This window comes from Mauremys mutica, chromosome 12 (assembly GCF_020497125.1).
Source record: "Mauremys mutica isolate MM-2020 ecotype Southern chromosome 12, ASM2049712v1, whole genome shotgun sequence".
Classification (NCBI taxonomy): Eukaryota; Metazoa; Chordata; order Testudines; family Geoemydidae; genus Mauremys; species Mauremys mutica.
Genome location: NC_059083.1, coordinates 67,786,411 through 67,808,897, shown reverse-complemented (window position 1 = coordinate 67,808,897; position 22,487 = coordinate 67,786,411). Strand labels below are relative to the sequence as shown.

The window sequence follows — 22,487 nt, the reverse complement described above, 5'->3', positions numbered from 1 at the left end:
GCATGCCTCAAATCAAGCCTGTTATACTCCCCCTTCAGCATTGGCCCATGCTCAGTAGAACACACTTGCTTTCGGGCAGCTTTTACAGCACTGCACTTTCCCATGCTTTGCTATCGGGAATAGCTGAAGCTGGAGCAGGCTGGTAGCGACTGGACATTGTTATAATCAAGCCTAGTTCTACAGGTGTTTTGTCAACATGGCAATTGCCACTAATTAGCCTCTGTTGGTAGTCTCCACAGAGGACTAGTACTCGGTAAGGCTGGAACCTGTGCTGAGGCACATTGCAGGGAAGCTTGCATTGCCACTGCCTGTCTATATGGATAGAAAAAAGGATGTCCATATGCAGGGCTGCCAACCCTTTTACCAACACTCCACTGATTAAAGAAACAATGCCAGACTCATACCTCTCGCCTGGAAAATCGGTGGGACAGGTCCATCTAGAAGAAACAAGAAAGACAGACACATGTTTCCATTTAGTTTTGATGGCGTAACACAGGGGTAGGCAATGTATGGCACGTGTGCCAAAGGTGGCACGCGAGCTGATTTTCAGTGGCATTCACACTGCCTGGGTCCTGGCCACCGGTCTGGGGGGCTCTGCATTTTAATTTAATTTTAAATGCAGTGTCTTAAACATTTTAAAAACCTTATTTACTTTACATATAACAATAGTTTAGTTGTATATTATAGACTTATAGAAAGAGACCTTCTAAAAATGTTAAAATGTATTCCCGGCACACGGAACCTTAAATTAGAGTGAATAAATGAAGACTCAGCACACCACTTCTGAAAGGTTGCCGACCCCTGGCATAATAGAACCGTTTTTTCATCAGATGCTTTTTCTGAGAATGCAACAAAGCCATGGGTGCTTCCTTCTCCTCTCTGCATGCTTTTAAAAACGACATGTAGATTGTGACAGATCATCAACTTCCTCCAATAGCTGTGTTAAGTGCATGTAGCATTGTGAGCCAGGGATTGTATGGACTTCCCTGGGGGCGGGGGACCTCAGCCCTTCAGGTGCTAGGACAGCAAGGGGGTGATTAGGCAAATTCACTCAGCTTTAACACCTCCCAAGAGGCACCAACACTCAAGGAGAGGCTCGCATATACTTCTTCAAACCAGTGTCTCTAGAGAACCAGCAGACCAAAAAAAAGGTCTTTTAGATAAATAGCCCAGTTTAAACTGACTCAGACCCTGCTTTTGCATCCAGCAAAAGGGCAGAAGCTTTTGTACAAGGGAGGCCCCATTCCTCCCTGGGACAGGTTAGAAGGATGTGACCCATTCTTGGAGGTGCTTGTTCTCAGCTGTTATGAGCTTGGGACCACAGGAAACCCCCTTGGTGGCATTTGAAGGACTGATCACCTGCCGGAGCGCTTGCTGGAGCTGGGGTGATCTCTGGCAGGCTTATTACCATACATGTAGGGTCTTTTGATTGTTTTTAATGTTTTCTCTAGGATGCTTTTACCTTAAAAATTAATGTGTGCTTGTTTAGGAAGAGCTGTGTTGTAACTTAACTGGGGGCCATTACATTGAGGAAGGGAAGCAAAGCAGGCTTGCTTAGACAGTCTAACTTGCTGGGGAATTCACAGTGTAGGCAGGGAACTGTGAAGCCTGAAAATAACCCCGTCAGCAGAGGAAGAGACACATGACTCCACCCAAGAGAGGCAATGGCCGGGGAGTGAGAAGCCTAAGAGTGGATGCCCTCGGTGGACCATAGAGGGGAAAATACAGGTGCAGGTGTCCTGAACTGCGACAGATTATTTTGGAGAGGCTCAAGAACATGCATAGCCTGCACTTCTCGATCAGCGGTTCTCAGCTTTCCAGACCCCTTTCAGGAGTCTGCTTTGTCTTGCTACGTTTCGCCTCACTTAAAAACTACTTGCTTCCAAAATCAGACATAAAAATACAAAAGTGTCAGAGCCCACTATTGATGAAATATTGCTCACTTTCTCATTTTATCGCACAATTATAAAATAAATTAATTGGAATATACTGTATTTTCATTTCAGTGTATGGTACACAGAGCAATCCAAACAAGTCATTGTATGACATTTTAGCTTGTACTGGCTTCCGTAGTGTTTTTTATGTAGCCTGTTGTAAAACTAGGCAAATACCTAGATGAGTTGATGTACCCCTGGAAGACCTTGAGAACCACTGGTCTAGACGGTCTATTGGCATAGTTACACACCCTCTTGGAAAATCTCAACCCTCCAGGGCCTACAGGTGCTGTTCACAGACTCATTGCCTAGGGCCAGACAACAAACTGCTCCATCACAGGACGGCCACCTCACTGCACAGGGCTTTGAAGAGGTGCCTTTAGGGCTGTTCTCACAACTCTCTGAGGGATAGTCATGGGTCTAGACAACAGGCCCTTCACAGGGGGTTCATACCACCGTAAAGGGCCTTCACAGAATGGCAACAGAACGTCACAGGCAGAGGGCAGGCCCATACAGAGTGTGGTCCGTGAAGGCAGAGAGCCCGAGCAGTGTACCCATCAGCGCGCCCCTGCACTAAGCACAGCCGTTCGAGCTTCGATAGGCCGGGCCGGAAGGTTTGAGCATAGCACCTCCACCACCGTCAAACGTACGTGGCCAACAGGGCCAGGAAGCAAATCAGAGGCATGGCAGTCACGCCTCACTGGAACTCACACTTCGCACTCTGCGTGGGCGAGTAAACAAGAGCCCTGCACCATACAACTGAAACACCTGGAGAAACAGCAAAATAGAAACTTACACCCTTCCCTCGTGGCAGGCAGCACAAACCTTTCTGAGGTTTCAGTTTAACAAGGGATTCAGGCAGGTTCTGCCCGCCCCAGTAGGGTTTGGTGTGGCGACGAGGCGTGGGGTGTCTAACAAAATACTCCTCCTGCTTGGCATCTGTACTGTGCAGCACTTTCCCTATCAGAGCAGCTCCACCCAATGGATTTATTTCAAGGGGGCAGTGGGAGCCACTTGGAGGGGAAAGGCAGGAGAGGGGGACTGGGACATACTACTCAACAAGGTCCCATGAATCCCCTAGTCAGCCCCAGCTCATCCCTCCATTCCCCGGTCAGCTCTGCAAGGGGCAGAAGCAGACAGGGGACAGTTAGGGGGTTTGGAGCACGTGTAGTAACCTAAAGCAGGTGCAACCATTGGGTATGAAAGGAGAAGGAAAGCCAGCAGCAGGCATCTGGTAGTGGAGAGATTTGAGAAAGGGAAAATACTACTTGTCTCCCAAGAAAGGAGAACATTGATTTTAAATAACTGCAAACTTGTATTGTATCCCAGTTGAGAGAAGGACTTTTCTTTCATTGCTCTACACAGGGGAAGCGTGTAGTTTGTTTTTGTTTGGGGATAGGCTGCTCACTCTCCTGGAGAGAAAAAGCCCCCAGTGTGACAGGACCCAACCCCCGAGGAATCCTTCACCAGGAGCATAATGGACCTGAGAAATTCTTGGCAGCAGTAGGTCAGAGACAGTCTGTATATAAATGTTCAAAAGGCTGGATAACTTTGTGACCAATAAACACTTTTTAACTAGACAAGCCAAGATAAGTTGAGGAGGACCTAAGTCTCATGCTTTCAGGTGTCAGTTTGTTGGCTCAGGAAGGAATTTCCTCTCCCTCCACACTCACCATCAGAAGAGCAGAACTGACTACCTGGTTGGTGTCCCTAGCTCTGAAGCCTCAAATATTGGCCACTGCTGAAGGACACATGGTCATTTGGTATGACCAATCCTATGTGCCTAGGGAGTGCAGCACATTCTTCACTCAGGTCCTGGGTTCAGTACAGTTAAAAGTGAGGCCTTTACGGAAGCACCAGATGCTTCTCTAAGGAGATCTGGGACCTCCTGGTACTTTTGAACATTTCACATTCTGGTCTGGTGGTGTTATTGTGAACTTGTGGACACAGAAATCCATTCTAAACAGGCAGCTGTTCAACACTGGGAAGAAAAAAATCCCCCATCAGGAGGAAGAGACAATTTCTTCCAATTCAATTATCCAGGCCAGTAATGGCAGCCGATCAAAAGTGGCAGCAGGGCCCTTTGCTACAGACAGTTCCTTGGAATCCAGCATTCATGATGCCAGAATCTAGAGTGCAGGCTTTGGAGCAAACACATCTCGACTCAGTTCAGGAATTACTGGTGAGGGACAGATACATTCAGAAGAATAGGAGAGTTGCTAATGTGGTGTTTGAGCCATGTGGTATATGAATATCTTGTTCTATTCATTATGAAGGTCAGTCATATGCATGATTGCTCCAAAAAAGAACTAGATAAGTTCATGGAGGCTAGGTCCATCAATGGCGATGAGCGAAGAGGGGCAGGGATGGTGTCCCTAGCCTCTGTTTGCCAGAAGCTGAGAGTGGATGATGGCATGGATCCCTTGATGATTACCTGTTCTGTTCATTTCTTCTTGGGCACCTGGCACTGGCCACTGTCAGAAGACAGGATACTGGGCTGGATGGACCTTTGGTCTGACCCAGTATGGCCGTTCTTATGCTCTTACGATGAAAGAAAGGATAGATGAGATTCTCAGTATAAAGGTTTGGGGAATTCCAGGGATTATGGTGCAAGGTGACTAGAGGCTTCTTTACAAATAAATGGCTAAGATTTGTAAAAAGGAGCCACTAACCCCCACGCTTTCTCTGTACAGCTTGTTTTCCTAGAAACACCATGATGTTTGCATTTTATTGTCTTGTCACACAGTCAGTGTGATTTCCCTCTGAGACAGTGTTGTTTTGGGTTTATAAAGTTAACACAGAAAAGCCAAGAGGACATATAAATCCTAACTGTGTTTTCCAAGAAGGAAATTTTGTCCAGACAGCATCATTATGTTGCTCCTTGTTGATATATGGGTGCCTCCTATTAATGGAGAAGGGGTAATAATAGTATCTGATCGTCTGAAGGTTACACATTTGACTTTTGCTATGAACAACAACAAAATGTTTAACCTCTAGTATCAAGCGTTGTTTACTTTATAATATGTGGGTCATGATAACGTGGTGGATCCTATATTGCAGCGGGGGGGATTTTTGAAAATTTGTTTAAACTTTGTGCATTATGTAAAAAGCAACTCAATCAAAACCAAAAATTAGACATGGCTCTGGATCTAAAACACCCAAGCATGGCGCACGTTTGAATCCGATCCAAGTGGGACATCAATCTGGTCCTTTTTTGTTTAATGGGTGGGACCAGCACTTCTGATCCCAACAACCCTCAACCTTTGCGGAAGTTCAGCTCCCAGCTTTGCGGCTCAAGCTCATTTCTAAACAAAATGAGACCTTTTCAGCCAATGTCCTTTCCTCTGCCAAAGCCAAAGATACCAGCAAATCCTCATAAGCACCAAGTTATTTCTCTTCAAAAAGACTTCTCATTCTGGTAGTAGGGGCTTGTGCAGGGGTTCTCAACCTTTTTCTTTCTGAGGCCCCCACACCAGGCTATAAAAACTCCACAGCCCACCTGTGCCACAATAGCTGGTTTTCTGCATATAAAAGCCAGGATCGGCGTTAGGGGGAACAAGCAGGGCAACTGCCTGGGGCCCCCCCCGTGAAGCTACATAGCACAGGCTTCAGCTTCAGCCCTGGATGGCGGGGTCAGGGCCCCAGGATTCAGCCCCATGTAGTGGGGCTTCGGTTTTCTACCCTGGTCCCCAGCGAGTCTAATGCTGGCCCTGCTTGGTGGCTCCCCCTGAAACTGCTTGCGGCCCCCTAGGGGGCCCCAGACCCCTGGTTGAGAACCACTGGGCTGGTGCACACCTAGCTAATTCAGAAGGTGAGTGGGCCTTTATTTCACAGATATTCACTCACTCAACCCACAGCCCGAGAACTGAGCAACACATTCCTAGCACGGAGCCTCGCCTGATGAGCGGTGATTTCACCACCAGAAACTGGGTGATGAGGTGATGTTTTAACTGGCCATGGTATGGTTTAAATTCTCATGTGGCCTGCAGCATTAGCCTCGCGTCGCAGCAGCATAATGACTAGGTACAAGAAATCAAGCGTGGGACAGTTAAAGGGTAGTGTGAAAAAGCATCATCACATCGCCTTACAAGAGATCAGTTTCAAATGTTCCTTAGGCCACAAGTGAAATGAGTGTTCCTTTTAGCTCAGGGCTCAGCACACACATACGCACATCACAAAACCACCATTCAGTTTCACCAAAGGCAGCCCCCACAGCTCAGGAAAGGTCCGAGAGCGAACTAGCAAGTGATGGTAAACATGCAGAGGCAGATAAGGGCTCAGTAGAACTGGAATGGCAGAGGTGTAATAGCTGCATTATTTACAGGATCTGTGTGGTAAAAAAAGAGATGGAAACAATTTTTTAAATAAAAAATTAGGGCCAAAGCGGAGGTATTTGACTGAAGTCAGTAGTTACACCCAGGATGAATTTGATCCTTAAACTATATATTTCTACCCCTATTGTTCCAGTCTGCTAGGTGATCCCTGGCAAATAGCAGGAGACAGCTGGAAGCTGTATTTTGCTCTTTGGTTCCTGAATAGCTCTGCTTGCAACGATCCTCTCTAAAAGCAGCACATTCCAGCTTCTGCAGCCTCCCGGTCCTTGGCGCACCTCCAGTCTTGGAACCACTGCATTTATATTGTCCCCTACACCGTGCTTGAAACAGAGTATTGTCCTTCCCCCGGGGTCGCTGCAGCAGAGTGTCACGACCTTTCTCCCGGAAAAGCCTCCCAGCCCTCCAACCATCCTTCAGGCTGAACCACTGGTGCAGCACTGTTTCAAGCACAAATGGAAAGGCCTTTGTTCTTCCTCAATACAATCACCTATCCACTGGACCCCAGTCGTAGGCTGCAGCGGGGCTGTAAGAGGGGAGAGGAGAAGCTGCTTTTGGCTCGCTCTCTCGACACTTTCACGGCCCCCCCATATAGAAACAACAGTCTCTTTCTTTCTTGCCAGTGTAACCCACACACCTCCTGGGTGTGGTGCTCTGTCCCATCTAGTGGCACCAAGACCACTTAGAGAGTTCAAATGAGTCTGCTCTACAGCCTTAGCTAACAGCCAGTTGGCTTTTAGCTCATGTGGTAGAGGCTCATGCTTTAAGCTCCCAAGGCCCCTGGTTCGATCCTGCCGCCGATGACCAGGGTCTGTCAGCGTTGCCACCCACCTATAGGAGAAATAACCTGATTAATTCGATAGGGTGTTTTTATCCTGGGGTTGGTTGTTTTTTTGTTCTTTTGCTCATTTGCGTGTGCATGGAGATTATTATGGAAAAGCTAAGCTGAAGAACCAGAGTTTGCATTTAGTGCAGAACGTCCTGAGGCCTGTGGTCATTCTTGCCTCTAGTGGGAGGGAGTTCCACAGTCTAGGTCCAGGTCTTGTGAAAGTCTCCTGCATTCATGAGCCTCTCTTGTTAGTGGACAGTTTCATTGGTCAGGCAGAACATACTGTGGCAAAGTTCCTCCTCTCCTCTAGTAGATCCTGCGCTTATTGGCGGATTTCTTCCCCTCAGTGGTTTTCCCCTTGGATGAAACCCATAGTCTGGATCAACTACTCCTATGTCTGATTAGGAGTAGCGGGGCTAGGGGGGAACCCAGGCCCATCCTCTACTCCGGGTTCCAGCCTAGGGCCCTGTGAATTGCAGCAGTCTCTATAGTGCTACTTGTAACCGCTGCTTGACCGCTACAGCTCCCTGGGCTACTTCCCCATAGCCTCCTTCAAACACCTTCTTTATCCTCACCACAGGATCCTCCTGGTGTCTGATGCTGCTTGATTGTATGGTGTTTTCCTCAATCCTCCAGTAGTACCCCCTCTCAGTTCTTAGTTCCTTGTGTCTCTTGCTCCCAGCTCCTCATGTGCACTTCTTTCCTCTGCCTCCTCCTCCTTAGACTGGAGTGAGCTCCCCTTTTTATACCAGGTGCCTTGATTAGCCTGTTCTGATTGGCTGCAGGTGCTCCAATCAATGTAGCTCTCTCCGGTGCCTTCTAGAAAGTTCTTAATTGGCCCCAGGTGCCTTGATTAGCCTGGAGCAACTGCCATTTTGGTTTCCATGGTACTAGGGATTTGCTTAGCCTGGAGCTAACATACCTGCTCCTCAATACTTTCCTGTAGCCATCTGGCCTTGCTCCATCACAATACATGATGTGGAAAAATCAGATTTGCAGAGGGACAGGCTACCTGCCAGATAGCTATGGCCAATCCCATGGAGGGCTTTGATATCAGGACAGATTAGCTTGGGGAGCCAGCGCAGAGAGCACCTAGATGCGGTCCCAGCAACCTTTACGATGAAGTATGTAGGCTGCTGTGTTTTGCTTTAGTGGGAGATTTTTCCAGAGCACCGTGGCTTTGAGCTGCAGTAATCAAGCCTGCGTAGGATCAGCTGTTGTACAGTCTTTGGGCTTGTTGCAGATGGAAGTGGGTATTTTTAGCTGCTAGTGCTACTTGGGTATACAGTAGCAGTGAGGAGCCCAAAAGGACCCTAAGACAGTGGATCAACAATCCCAGGGCAGACGCCCTCAGCTGTGGAGGATGATATTCAGAGTATGTCCTTCTTCACTGGTAGAATTGCAATGGTGGAACATCTCTGGCAAAGAAGGATAGTGCAGATGCCCTAGCGTCTGACACCACCTGCCCCCATCAGTCTCTCACTGGGCACTTTTGCCCTTGCTACTCAATAACCATGACTGCAATGAGGTTTCTCTTCTTAATCTCCCACCATTATCACTCCACCGGTGCTTGGCACAGTGGCAGTGCTAATGGAGACCAGCCAGCACTGTTTTTACCACCAGGTAACCTAGGCCTGCTTGAAGTCTACACTGGTGCACCCCTGATTGCCAGAATTGATGGAGCAGCAACAGTGCTACAGCAGTGAAGGATTGAGAGCGTTTAGTGTAGAGACAGATAATATAGGGCCAAGCGCCTTCCCCAAGGTGTTGAGAGCTCTCATCTCCCTCTAGGCTGGAGACCTTGGCCTTCAATTTTGGACCTCAGGGGAATCTCAGGATTTAGTAGCCCCTGACTCTCCTCCCAGTCCCTCCGTGTGCCAACGATTAAACCCCAGAAGATGCTCCGTGCAGCAACGTCTCAAGATCTGAGCGAAGTGGGAGTGAGGGGAAGTGAGAATACCAGGCATGAAATCAGAGACGCATAGCATGCAACGTAAACACCTGTTTAAAATGAGAGTAAAGAGACCACATACGTCACTGCTGTCCTCCCCAGGGCCGTCCCCTGCTGGCATCTCGCTGACGGACTCCATGCTGGGGTGGATCAGAGCAAGCCTGTGCTGGATGCCGGAGGCCAAACCCAAGGGAACACAGCTACAGCTCTGCTTATTTAGGCTTGAACAGTCCTCCCCACCAGCATCACCTCCTCCGCCCCTCCCCTTGTTCATATGCTCAGAGGAAACCACACTCTTTATCTCACTCTGACCATTTTAACAGCAACCGGAAATGCACAGGGGCCTCGTTCAATAGATCTTGAGCTATACTTTCTCCCCTGCTTGTGGACTCCATCTGGGGGCTTGCACTGGGGAGGGACTGAGGCTACATTCCTCTGATCCACGGCTGGATCCTTAGTTTCTTTCACATTATTAGCTATTGAGGGTTGTAGGTGAATGTGGCCCTTTACAGCCAGGGCCGGCTCCAGACCCCAGCGCGGCAAGCACGCGCGTGGGGCGGCCCTTTGGGGGGGGGGGGCGGCAGGCTGGGCCGGCGGACCTGCCGCAGTCATGCCTGCGGGAGGTGCACCGGAGCCCCGAGACGACCGGACCTCCCGCAGGCATGACTGCGGAGGGGGCACTCGTCCCGCGGCTCCAGTGGACCTCCCGCAGACATGACTGTGGACGGTTCGCTGGTCCCGCGGCTCGGCTGGACCTCCCGCAGGCATGACTGCGGCAGCTCAAGCGGAGCCGCCGGACCAGCGAACCGCCCGCAGCTGCGGGAGGTCCAGCCGAGCCGCGCGACCAGCGGACACTCCGCAGTCATGCCCGCTAGAGGTCCGCTGCTCCCGCGGCTCGGGGGCGCCTCCCGCGCATGACTGCTTGGGGCGGCCAAAAAGGTAGAGCCGCCCCTGTTTACAGACACCCCAGGAGGCACCTTACAGTTCAACTCAGACCCAGGCAATGCAACTGAAGCAAGAAAGGCTCTGAAGCAGAGGGGTCAGGGATAAGATGGACCGGGGAAGGCTTTGCAAAAGGAGTGGGAACCCAAAGGGGCGATTGTTAATGGGTGGGAAGTAAAACGCTGTTTCAGGTGTGGGGGCCGAATGAGAAGGGAGCAGCAGGGAGAGATGGCAGAGCACAGGGCCTGTGACGGGGAACTGAACAGACCACGTGTGAAGATGAGGCAGAGTCGGAGCCATGCACAGTGTCGAAGGCGAGGATGTGGCGTTGAGGGCCTGGTCCGGGGTGTGAAGCCAGCTGTGGGGCTTTAGAGGGTGGAGTTCACTGTACACTCAAACGCAGCGCAGGAGAGAATCATCCAGACTCCATTCCCGTGAGAGTTTGTCAAAAGCAGAAGCTGTCTGCACCCGAGGGGATGGGGAATAAGAAATGTCACTCGAGTGCAGGTGATCGGGTTTGATTGAGGTCAAGATGGGCCTACTCCAGTCTCTGCAGCTCAGCTCTGTACTTAGGCCACTGGAAAGAGCTAGTCCTCCCACTGTATTGCTGGAATGGATAAGGGAATTATCCTCTGGGGTTCTCTGCTCGGTGTTCCCGTCAGGCTCCCTTCTTATGACCCTTTGACCGCACTCCTGTCCCTGTTCTTTTATGAGTTGTCCCCCGCAATTAGTGGGTTTCTGAGGTCCTGTAGATCCTCCCCTTAGGCTGGGGGGGGGTTCCGTTAGCATGGGGCAGGCTTCTGCCCGCCCCGTTTCCCGGAAACCCAATAGATACAAGCTGTGGTTGCCCCATCCCCAAAAATATATATTGGAACTGGAAAAGGTTCAGAAAAAGGCAACAAAAATGATGAGGGGTATGGAACAGCTTCTGTATGAGGAGAGATTAATAAGACTGGGACTTTTCAGCTTGGAAAAGAGACGACTATTGGGGGGATATGACAGAGGTCTATAAAATCATGACTGGTGTGGAGAAAGTAAATAGGAAAGTGCTAATGCTGGAAAGGGACGCGCTGAGATGGCTGTTCTCCAGCAGGGGTTTCTGACCGGGCGGAGCAGATTTCAAAGAAGCAGCTCCTCTCCAGTTACGGGAAGCAGAGTTACAAGTTTTGTTTTACCATCACTCTTCACTCTCATAAACAGTTTATCTGATTGCAAATTACCAGACAGATGAGTTAGCAGCAGCAACGGCCATCCCCTTCAAGAGATGCCTATCGCAAGGGTGGGTAAACTTTTTGGCCTGAGGACCACATTGGGGAATAGAAATTGTATGGAGGGCCATGAATGCTCACAAAATTGGGGTTGGGGTTTGGGACAGAGAGGGGGCTCTGGGGTGGGGCTGGGGATGAGGAGTTTGGGGTGTAAGAGGGTGCTCTGGGCTGGGACAGAAGGGGGATCAGGGCTGGGGCACAGGTGCGGAAGGTTCCGGCTGGGGGTGCAGGCTCTGGGGTGGGGCTGAGAGGTTTGGGGTGCAGGGTGCTCTGTGCTGGGATCTAGGGGTTGGGAGAACAGGAGGGGGATCAGGGCTGGGGCAGGGGTGTGGGGAGAGGCTCAGGATCCCAGCAGCGCTTACCTCAAGCAGCTCTCGGAAGCAGTGGCATGTCCCGTCTCCGGCTCCTACATGTGGAGCGGCCCCTGATCCTTGGAGCGGGGTGATGACACAGCTTCCAGGAGCCACGTGGTGCAGCCCCCAACCTGGCACCCCAGCGGGAGCTCATGGGCCAGCTTAAAATGGCTCATGGACGGGATCCAGCCTGTAGGCCATAGTTTGCCTACCCTGGCCTATCGAAAGGATCTGAATTCCTGTTCACTTGATGTGTGAGAGGGAAGGATGGGAAACCCAGAGAACCCCACAATCAGAAAGAAAAGCAGCCTAGGAAATCTCAAAGGAAAGGAGAGAAGATGCTCTGGGTACTATGTATTTAATGTATGTGTGGTGTGTATGCAGATAAGGATGGGCTTGGTCTTACATTTAAACAGTGCCTTTTAGCCAGGAGCACGTCACACATTCACTGCCCATGAGCGTAATAAGCACCATCTGGACTGACATTCCAGGGATGTGCCGAGCTGAAAGCATGAGTTGCTACAGCTTGAGCTAAAGAGGACAGGCTCCATAGCTGGGGCTGTAGCAGACTCATCCTCTGCAGATCGGGCACAGAGTGGTGTCTACACAGCAGCCATCTCTGGCATTTGAAAAGCACTGGCTGTACCCGCAGTTGGCAGCACACAGGATGAGGGCTTTGACCCTGCTCTGCTGAAGCTGTGTAATCCACAGTGATTTCTCCCCCATGGGGACAGGAAGCCACAAATGTTGCAGCTGCACCAGTTCAGCTGGTCCTGCTAACTCCATCCTATAATGCAGTGGCTGGTTACGAGAGCATGTTCTGTGCAGCAGTGATGTGCACTATGGGCTAGTACTTTCGGAGTCCCAGAAAACACTGGTAGGGATGCTGTGCCTGGACGATGTCAAAAACACTTATACAAGGGCCGAGACTCCTAGCCATTTCATCCAACTGATGTCCTTGCAACCATTCCTAGTTCAGTGTAGGCACCTTCTGAGTTGCGACCACTTCTGGGGTGAAACTCAGCATCTGTTTAACAGCATCCAATAAACCATTAAACAGCTGGGTTTGGGTGAGATAGGGATTTCCTTTCCAGCTGAAAATGCAGGGGGGGAGCTGAAGTAGGCAGAGAGAAAATTGGCCAGGATGTGGGTTAACAGCCCTCACTCTTGTGAAAAATGGCTGTCCAAGGCATCTCATAGCAGACACTAGTTTTACATCTCATCCCCTCTGCCCACCCCTACTGACATACAATTGGGCCAGGACCTTCTGCCTAGTGGCAGGATAAGCACATTCTCTCTCCAGTGACCTTCCAAGTGGAGCTTAATGCTAGTCCATTGATCAGAGGGTAGAGACACAACTGGTGCGGGAGGGCTGAGTTCTACCCGTTAAAAGCTGCTCATAACCATCCAATGACCCTGCAAACCTCCCTCGCGGTTTCACAAGGGCTCCCAATAGCATCTGCTTTCAGTCCCAGCTCTGGAAAGCCAAACCTTTCCAGCTAGAGACAAGTGGTTTCCATTTGCAAGGGCCAGCAATGAATGCCCAGGGCACAGTGCCTGGGGAAGAGCGTGCACGCTCCCTAACAGCACAGGAGAGAAACCCCTTCCTCCCCTTCCTACTGCAGCACGGACCTGTCTGCATCGCCCACAGGTCTCGGTCCTTGTTTCCTATTCAGGGCTGCACAGGGGGATCATGCCAATGAGAGTTTCAGTTGGGTGCCATGCACAGGTTGCAACAGCCTGGGAGGAACTGTGGTGAGGAAACCCTTCTTTTGTAATCCTCCCCTCTTGCTACTATCCCAGACGTTCAGGGAGGAGATGCCTTAGCAGCGCTGTTTCCTCTCACGTTCATTACACTGCTCAGCTTTAGGGGCCACCTCTCTCCCTCTCCACTGTCACACTGACTGATCCGTTGATCCCCGGTACAGATCACACTCTCTTAGGTGGCCCACGGAGTCTGAGACCATGGGTTCACTATGGATTTCTGCTGGAACAGCGAGGGCAGTCAGGGATGTGATGAGGTGTGATCCCTGATGGGCACAGCTGTCTCAGCAAAAATCCCTAGTGTAGACCCCAGTTATAAGCTGTGCTTTTACGGGTATAGCTTGTTTTGCTTGTGGAGATGGTTTTGCTCGACTGGAGCGAAGCAGTATAGCAGGATCCACACTAGAAGTACTTTGCAGGTATAGTATATTGGCATTCTTTCACCAGTAACACTTCTGGCGTAGACACCACCTGAGTTTGCCAGCCTTCAGGAGTTTCAGCCAAGTATTTGCTTCATGTTGGGCTTAGATGATGGAGGGTTTCTCCCCCCTGACCTCCCATATGCTGGACTGGAATGATTGGTCAGACAGCTTTATTACTCCCTACTAGGGTGACCAGACAGCAAGTGTGAAAAATCGGGATGGGGTGGGGGGGAGGGGGTAATAGGAGCCTATATAAGAAAAAAGACCCAAAAATTGGGACTGTCCCTATAAAATGGGACATCTGGTCACCCTACTCCCTACATAGGCAGAATCTATTGGTGTTTTGCTTTGCAATATGCCCAGAAGCCAGTGCACCATAATTGAATAATGAAGCAATATAGAGGCAAAATGAGTTTGGAAACTGTTTTCATCTTCGTTTTTAGGTGCCGTGTGATAGGCAACAGAGCTTGTGATTGCAAACGCAAGATCTGATGTAGCAAAGCTCACACGAGGTGCAAGAAGCTGTGGCATAAAACACAGACACCCATTCTCTCTCCATGAGCGGATAGCACCTTTCACTGGGTTCTTGCAGATGTCAAGTAACAAAACTCACAGAAATCTCTTATCCCTAAACGGACAGAGAGGATGACTTAAGAGTTTAGTTAGCCCTTGTATCAGCTTCACCTTCCTTTGGAAGGCTCAAGAAATACAATCCATCAAAATCGGTTTGAAAAGAAACACACAATGAAACAGACATTCTTCAGTCACAGACCAGCCACAATGCTGTGGTTTTATCATTTAAAAAGACTCCTAAATTAGAAACATGGAAAGCAGCAGTTTAAATATGCGAGAGATGGGGTTTTTTAAACTTGAAAAGTTTGAGCTGGTCATTGCATTTATGCACAAGAGCCTGGTTTTGCAGTGCTCTTTGGAAACATGGCTCGGGCAGGGGACACAAGTAGTTTAAATACAAAATTTGACCTACTTTAAAATTATGATCACAGTGGTCAATGCCCTCTCTAAGCAGACCTGCACCTTACAGCTGACCCTGCTCAGGGTTGCAAGGGAAGGTGCACAAACCCTAGTGTGTATGCATGGTAGGGGAGAGGTCCTTGCTGGTCCTGAACTTAGGGATCAGTTGAATTCTGGGCATGTGATCTCTCCATCCAGCCCGGGGTTCGTTCAGGCAGCCTATGCCATTGCATCTGGGCTCCTCCCAAAAGTAAGAGTGTGACAATCATATCAGACACCGGTATGATAAAGTATCTGATTTTACTGTATTTCTACCTGGAGATTGCACTGGTTACACACACGTAATTGTCCTTCCCCCACTCCCAAAATCCAGTACCATGAATTTCGCATGAACTTTCTGGGGCAGTGATTTTTGAATATGGATCTTCTGCTAGGGAAGATAAAACCTCCAGCACGTTCACAGGTAGCTTGATCTCTGCCCTTCCTGATTCCTACCATGGATTTATGAGCTTCTTGATATTGTGCATCTCAGCTACCCTGTTCAATTCCTCTGAACAATTTCCACCACCAAAGCACAGATACCTAGCCAGACTAATGCAAACCACTCAAGAAAACCCAGGTCAAGAGACTGGTAGAGCACCCCAAAGAGAATGGCAATGGAAATTTCTGCTATAATATACTGGCCAAGATTTTACAAAGTAAGTATGAGTAACACTTTCAAAGGCCTGTTTTGCAAAGACACCCTCAGCACTTTCTGAAAATTAGACCCTCTTCCAGGCATCTCCAACTGGGATCCCAAAGTCACTTTTGAAATCTGGGCCACTTGGGTGTGCTCCAAACTAGAGTATGTTGCACCAAATAGTGGAGTCCTCTGAAAGAGTGTTTTAAAGCGGCATTGAATGCATCCAAGGTAAATGAGATGCCACAGTTGAGTGACCTGGGTATATTCACTGCCATGGGAGTCTTCAGAGAAAACTGAACAGATCAACAAAAGTCACTTTAGAAGGGATTTTCTCCTTTAAAGAGAACCCAGTGTTAAAAGCAATTCTCAGTAAATGTAAGTAGCAGCTTGTCTTCCTACCTCTTGGCTTGGTTATCCTGCTGGCGTGCCCACAGCCTTTCCTCACTCTTATCTTGATCGCTGGGCTGGAGATACATGAAAAGTTGAAAAAATGATTTCAACACGAGTCCCACTACTTCTCCTTTTAACACCCAAGGGGCTGCTAGGGAGGAGGCTGGGTCGAATGACTATGCAAAACTCTGCCCTGCCTGTTACTGTTTGACAAGTCATAAGGAAAAACCCAAGAAGGCTACAGCATAAAAACGGAAAGAAATTTCATCATGCAATCATAACATACCCTTCTCCTCCTCTTCAGAGTCTCTGAGATAATGCTGCTCTCCTTGGGCTCAGTCAGCGCATCACCTGACGAAGCCTCCCAGCATCAGTCTCTCCAGGAGTGTATGTTCAGTGCATTCTGCTGGCTGCCACTCCTTGCCTTGAATAGGATGCAAATCAAATTCCTCTCTCTTCCACAACGCACCCCGTCTCTGTGCTGCCCTCTGTTAGCTACACACACAGCCAAGAGGAGTAGAAGGACAACGATTATTGGTATCCTGCCTAGAAATATGAGAAAGTCTTCCATCCTGAGGGGTCCCCAGACTGCTTCAACTACAGCTCTGCAAAAAAGCAGCCACCTCTGGGCTGGATGACAAGAAACTGCAAGTGCACAGTATGGTTAGGGAATTTTGGACACCAGGGCAAACACCTACTCTTACAAGAAGTGCTGGGGACTTTTAATGCCAATGCAGGACAGACAGGAGCTTTGTTTAAGCTCTGATCCTAAGAATACAATACCACACATTTTCACATGTACAGGGAACCACAGTGCAGGGTGCAGAGTTTTTACATTAAATGCTCCCAATCAAAAGACAACGTGTGATCATGTCTCCTCCAAGCCACAGAGATGCAGGGTTCTTGAAGATACGGGAATGTTTTTTAGTGAACAAACTGTGTAACTAACAAGTTTCTCTCTTGGCCTTTTCCAATAACATTAATTTGGTTGTGCCATAGAGAAGCTGCACATGAGCACCTAGTATCGCACTGGACACGGACCCACTCCATAACCTCTGTACCGGGGCCGATTTCAAGACCAGCTCAGAAATTCTTAGAGGTTGTCACAATAACCTTTTTGGCATGGCACAACATGCCAGGGAACAAGCTGTTCCAGCTTGGGCTGCATTACCTGGTAGGTCAGGACAGGACGTTCCACCACTAAGTGTCCTCCTCAGGACTGCGGGTTCCAGGGGCAATGAAGGGGTAAAACCCTTCCATACTGGACATTATCCCAGCATTCCTCTGGAGAGCAAGGGGGTTGAGACAAGCCCAACACAGCAATGATTAAAGAATTAATGGAGAGCCCAGTGGTTTCAGACTCAGACCTTGGCTGATTTTTCCTTCCTCCTGCTAAATTTTCCAGTTACTGCCCTGGATAATTTAGCCATGCTTCTTTGTAATTAGATTTAACAAACTTTCAGTGGCCTCTGGCTTATTTTGTCCAATATTTTTAAAATTGGATATTTTATTTGTTCAGTTTGCAATTCTCCTCAGAAGCTTAAAACAACATTTTCTCTCTACTAATTTAATCTTTAATACATGTGGCAAAGTTACTTTTTTCCCTCCCTGTGCATTTCCCATTAAGATGAATTCAACCTCAGTCCCCTTTGTTCATTCACTTCCATATATTTGCAGTAGCAGCACCCATAATAGCACAACTCAGGGGAACAGTCATTGTTTCACTGCTATTGGAGGGGCAGGAAAGGAGACTTCAGAGTTCATAGGCCATTCCCTCACCAATTTCACACCGTTCTAGAGCCTTTAGATGCTAAAACGCATCAGCGTCCCCTTGAGATCAAGTCAGATGCTTCTGAGAAAGGCAACGTCAGGTGGTTTGAACTCACATCTGGGATCCAGACTCAGCATGTTGCCTGGGCAACCAGGTATTTTATGTATGAATGTACCCAACATGCCTACTATATGTGCCCAAGCACCATACATGAGATTATTGACCAGCTTCAATATTGAGAGACTCCCACCCACAAACTACATACTCACCCCACAATCACCTCTTCCCCACACAGGAGAGAGCCTGAGAAAAGAAATGGGCCCTAAAGAGTGGCAGACTTGGGCCAGTGGAGGAAGCACATTTCAGAGCCGAGAGCCCCGTACTGAGATCTTACGGGCACGCTGTGGGTGACCACCCACGGTGATGTGGTCAAGAGGCGAGGAGCAGGGCAGGCCTGGGGTTCAAAGCCATGGAAGGGAATTCAGGTCAATGGGGGATGGGGAGAGGCAGTGGGACTGGGGGCAATGGGTGGAGAGCCCAGGGAGGCAGCAGATGCAAGGAGTGATGGGGGGGCAGGGTTGGCCAGGGCACCATTTCCCCTAAGGCAGGCCCTGTCAGCAGTCCCTGGATATACAGATCAAGACACAGAGGGTATGTCTACGCTGCAATAAAACACCCATGGCTGGACCGGGTCAGATACGTCTGGCTTGTGTGGCTTGGGCTGTGGGGTTATAAAATGGCAGTGCAGACACCTAGACTCAGGCTGGAGCCTGGCACATTCCCCCATGTCGCGGGGTCCCACAGTCCAGGCTCCAGCCTGAGCCCAGACGTCTACACTGCCGTTTTTAGCTCCGCAGCCCATGAGCCCGACTCAGCTGACTCAGGCTCTGAGACTTGGTGCCCCAGGGTTTTTATCGCAGTGTAGACATACCCTCAGCCAGCCAGCACCCAGGCCCTACAGGGCTAACTGCACTGACCCACAGCGGAGAGTCGAAAGTTACCTTTGAACGGCGTAAAGGGAAGTTTTAGAAAGGTGGGGTTTTCCATACCAGATCATAGCCACTCCACAAAGAGCCAATACCTGTTGCTCCAGAGTAGCAATTCCAGCTGCTGCTTCAGTGAAAGCATCCTATTGCACAAGTGGCCAATTACTCAATGCTGCCTATGGAGATGGGGGTGGGTAGGGTGGAGTTCCTTCCTGACCCCCCTCCCCCAATGATCGGTTACACCCTAAAGCATGAGATTTGATCACCCCATTGGCTGGCATAACTGTACATTATAGCTCATACAATTATCCAGCCCTTTTTCACATCCACCTATTAGCAGCAGCAGCAGTAGTATTTAAGCATATGACCGGCCACAGCAGCAAACAGATAGCATCAGAATCCCATGATCAGCCCCATGTAACAGAACTGACTCACGAGTGAATGGAGCTGTGAGCAGTGCCCAGCAACAGGAGTGGTATTTGCCACCCTCCAGACTGTTGGTAGGTCTACATGCTCCACTCTTTGCACCCCCCCAACTTTAAAGGATAAAATATAATCGCATACAATGTTCTATATACTGACACACAATTTTTTGCCCCTGGACTGCAAGCCCCCGCCCCAAGGTTTCACATCCCCCCTTTTCCAAGCTCGTGTGCATCTCTAGCCATTTCAAACCCACCCCCAGCGTATCAGCCTCCTTCCACAGATTCAATCCAAGCCTCAAGCCTGGGAACTAGCCCTCAGTCCCAGTCAGTTTTAACAAACACACCAACGCCCGCCCACTGTCTCAATCCCACACATATATGTGCATGATACGAACCTTTTTCCAGCTGCTCTCTCAGGAAACACACACGCAGCCAAACCAACCAAACCCGTTTACCTGAGGGGATCAGGTGAGATTCACTCACAGGTACACTTCCTGCAACGCCTGCCACAAATATTTCAGGCTGAACTTTGCCCCTTGCTGTCCCAATTTGCATTTGCTAACAGAGGCTGCTTCCCAAGCTGTGACTGCCTATAGATCAGACCACCTCCATCACCAGAGACATCATCAATTGCATTTTTCCATTAGTTACTGATTATAGGAAGGCAGGCAGCAACCCTGCAGGCACTGGAAGGAAAACTACATGCAGGATATGAATGGGGTAGCTGGCTAGCCAGGCTTGTTCCGCTGCAATCCCAGAGACAGAGTTACATGACTCAGCTGCTCCAGCTGGAAGTAAATTAATGCAAAACACAGATTTTATTACCAGGAGTTCTGCTCGGTAGGATAACAACAGTGTGTTTGTTATGATCTCAGCAGGACTGCGCGCATGCTGGGACCGGTCTGCCTTGCTTCCAGTGTTCCACTTTCCGAACAAAAACGAACGCCAGCATTTCAAACTGAGGGCCTGAACCAACTCCTGCGGGCATCTGTCAGAGTTGGAATGGACCTTGAAGTAAAAGCATCTGCACTTACCAGAACCATTCAAATAGCAAGTCAGAAGTTCAGCCAATTAGTTTCCCCATTCTCGATAACTGGAAGGTTCATCTAGTTGGCTAGTAACTACTACGGGGATGGGCTCATTAGAGGTACCACAGATTAGTTCCGATGTCCACAGAATTAGAACAAGAGCAGCAGGCAAAAGGCAGCAGCAGAGCTGTAGAAAGTTGTATATTTCAAAGGTGTTGGGAGAGGATTAATCAACAGTACTCAGAATTCTTGTAGTAGCAGTTTTAATCAGAGGATTTCAAAGCATTTTAGAAACATTCACTAAGCTTCACTACACCCCAGTGAGGCAGGGAAAATATCCCCACATTAAAGATGGGGAAACGGAGGCAAGGAGATTAAGTGATTTACCCAATCTCAAATAGAGAATAAGCAACAGAGCCAGGTGAAGAACTACTGACTCCAGGTCCTGTGCTGTAACCACTGATGCCTCTGTTATTGCTATCTTCCCATCAGCACTTAACGGACTTCACGATCTAATAAGCTCCTAAAATCTGTGTGTGGGGGGGGGTGTTTAAAAACCTTTTTATTGGTTCAGTAGGGACAAAAACACCACATAAAATACAAGACTGTCCCAATGACACATTGCAATGGTATGATTTTAGGATCACATGATGTTGACTTAGCGCTGGTTTAGAACTAATTAAAGAGCCAACATGCTGAAACTAGATCTGGCGACATATTAATTTATGCCATTTCCTGCCCCTCTGCTCCCACTTCCAAGTGGAGGCAGTGCTTCCACGCCACTTACCTCTGCATCAGGTCCTTAACAGTAAGACACAACTTCTCCCTAGAGCTTTTTATCTGCAGCTACCAAAGTGCTTTCCAAAGGAAAGACAGACCATTACCCCCACTTTCCAGATGGGGTAACAAACACAGATGAAGTGACTCGCTCAAGGTCACACAATAGCTCAGGGGCAGAATCAGTAATAGAAAATCCAGGTCTCCTGACTCCCAGTTTAGAGATCTATCCACTAGGCCACCCTGTCTCCTGCAGGCAGCTGCAGGTGTTCTTCTTGTGCCATAATACTCAACATGGCTTCCCAGTAGCTTGTAGATTTGGTGGCCACTGGGGGTGGAGGGGGAAGAGAGAGGAAGATTTCTCAGTCTGTTGAGTTAGCAGCCATTTTAGAGGAAAGGGCTCTGACTATCACTGGGTCTGTACGGTGTTCTCTATTTGTTCTACTCATGTGTAGAGACAAGGCTCCATTTCTATGTGGATTTCACTGCGGAATCTGATGGATTCTGATTAAATCTGACCCCAATTAAACCCAGGCAGCTCCATTGAATTGAATATCCTGGTCCAAGCCTTGATCATCTCACGGCTCATCTATTGCATCCTCTACACCTTGGGCCTTCCTCCCACTTGCTTCACAGCTCCCCAGTCTATTCAAAACTGCTGCAAAAATCTTCTCAGCTATGACCGTGATCCACCCCCCTCCCTGCTCCATAAATCCTTTCACTCACACCCTATTGCCCCCTCAATCAGATTCACATCTGTGCCAGGGCACGGTGAGAGGGAAGCGTACTTGTTCTCCAACCTATTGCAAGAGGAACTGCAACGAAAAGGGGTAGAGACCGCTGATTTAGCCAACTGATTTCAACTCTTCAGATGGAAAACGTTTGTCCGGTCCCAACTCACTCCGTCCCCCTGCAGCGCATCCAGTTGTTAGCAGCCATGACTCTCTACCTGCTTATCTCAGAACCTCCACTGGACTGGACTTGGGAGGAGACACCTTCCCCGCTCAGTTTTCAGAGGCGAGTGCCTTTAGTGAGCTGGCAAAGGGCCCAAGGGAAGACACTCACTTTCAGCACCGGGTCCACTTGTCAGCAGAGCCCCGTGTCCGTGTTTCTTCTCTGGGGCACATCCAGCAGAGGCGGGATTAATCGGGGCTGTGGAGTCACACAGTACATACCAGAGCTGCAGGGAAAGACCCAGGGGGCAGGAGCACAGGCAGCACCGTACCCAACCGTAAATTCCCTGGGATTTTCTGTGCTTGGGCAAAAGGAAATCACAGAAGGGCATAAAAACCAAGTGTAGGAGCCCTGCAGTACAAAGCACTCTGCTAGAGCCACGGGAAGTGTTTTGAGGCATCTCCAAGGCTACACTCCGGGAAGCTAGCAAAAGCTATTACTGGCTTTGAAATTAGACTCATGACAAATGTAATCCATAAAACAGGATTTACCAGGATCTTGCTGTGCTATAAGATTCCGTTTCGTCTTGTCTCACACCCCTCCCCATCTTCATCTCATTAGGGAAAAAGCCAACAGCTAAGCAAGCCTCTGGTTCAAGTCACATAAATAATATAGCCTGGTAGGTTGCCAGAGCTGAATATGCACTAGCTAGAAACTTGGGTTTGGAAGATGGTCATATCAGTAAGTGGGTGAGTATCAGGTGTGTTA

The 22,487-nt window shown here is 49.1% G+C and overlaps 1 protein-coding gene across 1 annotated transcript in view; it reads right to left on the bottom strand.

Moving 5' to 3' along the window:
* UNC13D (unc-13 homolog D) overlaps window positions 1-9,242 on the bottom strand; it is a 40,257-nt gene extending 31,015 nt beyond the window's left edge. Inside the window, exons 1-2 of the mRNA XM_044981306.1 lie at window positions 9,128-9,242; window positions 405-437 (exon numbers count right to left, since the gene is read on the bottom strand). Of these exons, the coding sequence (XP_044837241.1) occupies window positions 405-437; window positions 9,128-9,184 (90 nt within the window). The 5' untranslated portion in view covers window positions 9,185-9,242. The remainder of the gene's footprint in view (window positions 1-404; window positions 438-9,127) is intronic.
* Window positions 9,243-22,487: the final 13,245 nt, after the last annotated feature.